Source organism: Helicoverpa zea, chromosome 29 (assembly GCF_022581195.2).
Source record: "Helicoverpa zea isolate HzStark_Cry1AcR chromosome 29, ilHelZeax1.1, whole genome shotgun sequence".
NCBI classification, from domain to species: domain Eukaryota; kingdom Metazoa; phylum Arthropoda; class Insecta; order Lepidoptera; family Noctuidae; genus Helicoverpa; species Helicoverpa zea.
The window spans coordinates 7,155,428-7,160,431 of record NC_061480.1 but is presented as its reverse complement, the minus strand read 5'-3'; the positions used below and the strand labels follow the sequence as shown (position 1 = coordinate 7,160,431).

General features: G+C 37.6%; 1 protein-coding gene across 1 annotated transcript; it reads right to left on the bottom strand.

Moving 5' to 3' along the window:
• Positions 1-1,243: 1,243 nt before the first annotated feature.
• On the bottom strand, positions 1,244-4,493 carry LOC124644144 (zinc finger BED domain-containing protein 4-like). The gene is made up of 2 exons (XM_047183380.1): positions 3,766-4,493; positions 1,244-3,156 (listed from the first exon to the last, which is right to left on the bottom strand). The coding sequence occupies exons 1-2, from the start codon at positions 3,906-3,908 to the stop codon at positions 1,308-1,310; spliced, it is 1,992 nt and encodes a 663-aa protein (XP_047039336.1). The 5' UTR covers positions 3,909-4,493; the 3' UTR covers positions 1,244-1,307.
• Between the last annotated feature and the right edge of the window lie 511 nt (positions 4,494-5,004).

Genomic DNA, 5,004 nt, shown 5'->3' with positions numbered 1-5,004 from the left:
TGATTGTTGTGTTCCTTCTGACCATGCTGCAGGGCCGCGGTAACTCTTTCGAACCCCGAGGCCCCGCCAGGTTTTGGGGGTCGCCTGAGGTTTACTGATTCTCTGAGAGGGGCGTGAACAATGCACGCCACCGACACCTGCTGTTTCCAAGGAGACAGAGGCACTATGAGCCAAAGGAAAATCTATAGGGGCGAGGAGGAATGGGATGCCTTCGTCTCCTTCTGCGCAGCATGCCAGAGAAGGAGGCAGTGCAATAACTGAGAGTTCGCGCCTCTCGTCCCATCCGCTGAGGTAGACGTGGAAGTCACCACGCGCGTTGGGTGTCGAGAAGACTCCCGGCACCGTAGACGTCGGTTTGTGGGCGGTGAGTTTAGGGAGGCTTATCGTCCCTTCGTTTCCTTGGAGACAACAGGCCTGTTTCGGAGGCGAGCGTTGACAAGTCAAGCCCTCCTCAGACAGTCAGCAAACCCCAGTGGGGCCCACCAGGGTCAGAACCTGCCAGGGCTGCGGGATTGTTCGAAAGAGTTACCGCGGCCCTGGTAGATTATCAGAAGGAAAATGATGGGTTTAAATCAGTAAGTCTACTCGGTGTAGCAGGAGGGGGGGGGGGGTATATCGTAGACGTTCGATTAGTTAAAAAAATACTGTGGACATTATTTCCCGTAACATTCAAGTATAGATTTTTTATTCACAGTTTTCACACTTTAAACTCAAATAGCAATCTGGGGGTTAACCGAAGATGTTTCTTATATTAGTAAAATATCTTCAGGACATCCTCGACAAGAATCGTACGATATTTTTAGCGGGGACAAAGCCTATTGAGGCTGCGAGATTGTTCGCAAGAATTACCGCGACCCTGGTTTCTCCATGATGGGTTTTAATCAGTAAGTGTCTGACTTCCCCACGTCATTTGATTCCCAGGTAGGGACACGATATCGCAACCATAAATATCGATATCGGTATAGTATCGGTATCGAAACAAAAGTATCAAATTAGTAATAGTATCGAAACTCCAGTATCGATATGAGTAAGTATCGAATAAATATGGTTTTTTTTATTTTGTGTGTAAATCCATGTTTTTACATATAAATAAATAATATGGAGTTTCCGTACGAATAATGTATGGAGTTTCCCTACTACTTTAAATTAATTCACATCCAAAATCCACAACAGAGATGCGCAGACCATGAATTTGACCTGTTGTGATTTATTAAAGGGCCACAATGAAAATAAAAAAAACACCTTAGACACAAAAAAAGGTTTTATTTCTAGCAAACAGATCATGGAGAAGATATAAACAAAAGCACTTAAATATTCCACTCTTCTTCAGTACAGTCACCGAGGAACAAGAGTTTATTAACTCTTTTTCCTTTAAGTCTGTTTCTTGCTCTACTTAGTGTTACTCCTGCCTTCGAAAATAACCTCTCTGAGGGTACAGATGTAGCAGGTGAGTGAAGATATTGCTGAGCCTGTTTATACAGTAATGGAAAAATAGTTTTCATATCTTCCCATTGTATGTGTGGGTTGACGGTAAGAGGGCCCACGGGGTTTGCCAAATACAGAGAAAGCTCATCCTTTTCTGCACCCGCTGCATCCCATTTGGACTTTTTTTTATTTTTACCATGTGCTAAATTTTTATGGAGTCTCCAAAAATCGTATTCCGGCGGCAGGTTTGAATCATTTGACTCAGCAACGTCACTCTCTTCGCCACTACTTGTAATATAGTCTTTCATATTCCTTCGAATAACCGATAGCGCTTTAGCGCATGCTTTTGGATCCGTAAAATGTAAGGTTTTGAATCGAGGATCCAAAATACAAGAAACCGCTATTATGTAATTATCTTCCACATGACCAAATCTCTGTTTTATTTGGTTTAAAATCGTATCCTTGACTTTATTAATTACTTCACATTCCTCTTCTTCTATTTCTACTTCAGCAGATGATATTTGTGATTTTAAACAGTTTATTATAGGGATGATTTTACTTGCCGTGACATAATTCTCCCCCGACATTTCGCGCGTGACATATTCAATAGGTTTTAATATTTTTAGTATTTTATTTAAGTTTTCTAGGTCATTTGCAGATGGAGTTGGTGGCGCCTTAGGATTCATAACTAATATTGGATGAATTATTGGAGCTAATTTTACATACCTTTCTATCATGAAATAGACCGAATTCCACCATGTGCTTACATCAAGAATCAATTTTAGAGGATTATCACCTTGTTTTGATCGTAATATGTCACTTTGTATAACACTGTCACGAAAAAATTTAACAACTTTTCTGATTTTATTACATAAGGACACAAACTCTTCAATTTTCATAATACTTTCAAAAATCAAGTTAATGGTATGTGCGAAACAAGGAAGGTGTTTTGATCTGTCCAAAAACATGTTGATTGCTGCTATCATATTTGCGGCATTGTCTGTTACTACACTAGTTATTTTTTCTTTTGTAATATTAAAAGAATCACAAATATTATCTAAATTGTGAGCTATGTAGATAGCTGTGTGCCTCTCATCTAATTCGACTGTAGCTAACACCTTTGCTTTTAATTCATTTTGATGATAGTAATGTGCAGTAACACCAAGATAACTTGTCATGGTCATTGTTTCAGTCCAAATATCACATGTAAGGGATATGTAACCTACATTTTCTATGTCTTGTCGAGTTTTCAACACCATCACATCGTATAAGTCATCTAGACGACTTTTAAGTGTATCTACACTAGGAATTTTGAAAGTAGGGCATAATTGCTTTATGAGTCGGCGAAATCCTCTTCCTTTGACGATATCAAATGGTCTTTTGTCGACACATATAAAGTATAAAAGTAACTTACATAATAAGGAATGCCTAGATCCTCCTTCAGAGTATAACATTTTACGATTCAAAGTTTCTGTGATTGACATTTGTTTTTGTTTCTGGGATGGTGTGACTTGTGAAGCAATTTTAATGTTTTCAGCAGTGTCCTTGTCAAATTGTTCAGAAGAAATTGTATTACATATAGAATCAACAGTGGAAGAAGTTGAAGGAAGAGAATTATCTGTTGAAGTGGAAGAAGTAGCAGCTGTAGCAGAATCTGCAGTTGTTGTACAATGCCTTTTCAGTTGCTGTTGCAGTAACCGAGGTTTAGGTGAACTGACTTCGTCCAAGGAACTGAAAGAAGAGAAATAGAACAAATAAAGTCAAGTACACAAATTATGTACCTACCTAACCTACTACACATAACTGAAAATGAAAAAGTTTATTATTTCTTCACAAATTTTCAATATAAAACATTTGCTAATCATGCAGAGCAAAAATCGTGAGTTATATGTGCGTGCATACTTGAATAAATTTATCGAATGCAACAAACTGGTTATACTGTAAAAAAATTTAGGTATTTTATTTATATATACTGTCATGTCATGTCATTACACAAATATCGCGTATTCATGAATTATCGTGTGTTACTTAAATTCGAATATTCTTTATAAACATCGATCGATAATTTTGTCGACTGCAACTACATCACTATTAATTTACCTACTTTTCATGAGCCACACCCGCACGCGACTTGGCTTGGCCCGCGTTTACCACGCGAAAGAAGTCGCGGGCGTGATGTGATATAATCCCCGATAAACGGGCTTTCCAATAGTGAAAGAATTTTTCAAATCGGTCTAGTATGTAGTGTAGCTACAACAGAGCCTATTAGATGCAAACCAACTTTTTTATTACTATATCTATAGTAATGAAAATAGATATAAAATAATTATGACGCCTTACCTGTTTGAGTGCTGCTTCACATGTTTTTTCATGTTAGACGTATTCCCACTTGTTTTTATTATTTTAAAGCAGGTCTTACATGACGCTTGTTCATTACTTATTTTCTTAAAATATTTCCATATCTCGCTTTGGGGAGGCGCCATTCTTGCAGCGTGTAAACTAGACTGTCCACAATTACTTCAATAAAACTTCAAATAAATCTCATCACAGTCCCACTAAGGTTCACTCCGTTCACTGCAGGTTCTCCAAATGAAATAATTATCATCAATACGTGAACGAAACTAATGCAAATTTCAATTATTGTTCTGAGTGTCGATACATGCGTGTTTTGCGTGATTGACAATAAAACAAAATGGCTACCACAGATTATATAGATGGATCATGGATGTGAGTCATGTGACTACTTGGTATTGGTAATTGGTATTGCCCATTCCGTTTCATCGTTTTATAAGGCCTTTGCCGTCATGTTGGCAGTACTATATTGCGTTTATTTATTTTTATGTTTTTTTAAATTACGTTGTGTTCTGAATACCTATGTAGGAACGTTAAAATGCGTTAAATTGGTATTTATGAGTTAGTTGCTCGTTTCATTTTTTTTTTATGGAATCGATACTAGATGCTAAGTACTGATATGAGTACTAAGTATCGAAAGGAAGTATCGAATTTCTGAATACTAGTATCGAATCAAAAGGTAGCGATATGAGTAAAGTATCGGATTCGATATCGTGTCCCTATTCCCAGGTTGGACAGGAGTCCTTTGAAGGCAACGGCTGCCTTCTCCAGTTTGGGGCCGTTATGTAATGCTCCAAACATTGTGAGATTTTTTGGTATTTTCAAAGTCAAATAGCAGCCGGTGGGTTAATTGTAGACGATTCTTGTAATAGTAAAAAATCTTCAGGGCATTATTCTCTACAAGAATCTACTATTTTTTTCTTTTGGCCGGCACTTTCATTTTTGGGTACAAATTGTTCGAGACTTGAATGATCTCCTTAAAGAATTAAATTTGGCTACTCTTCTAAAGCTTCACAATCCTCTACTTCATAAATGATTCAACTGGCTTTGACAACACATCGCTGAAATATTTTAACTCTGGTAGTTCATTCCATCGTTCACATTAATGAGTAGTGAGTAGATTTTTAACGTCTCCTAGTTTTTCGTCTTTAACTTTGACGTACAGAGGTACAGGGTCTGGGTTAATCTGACTAGTAGATTTTCCTTGCAAATGTTCTTAAAATCTCC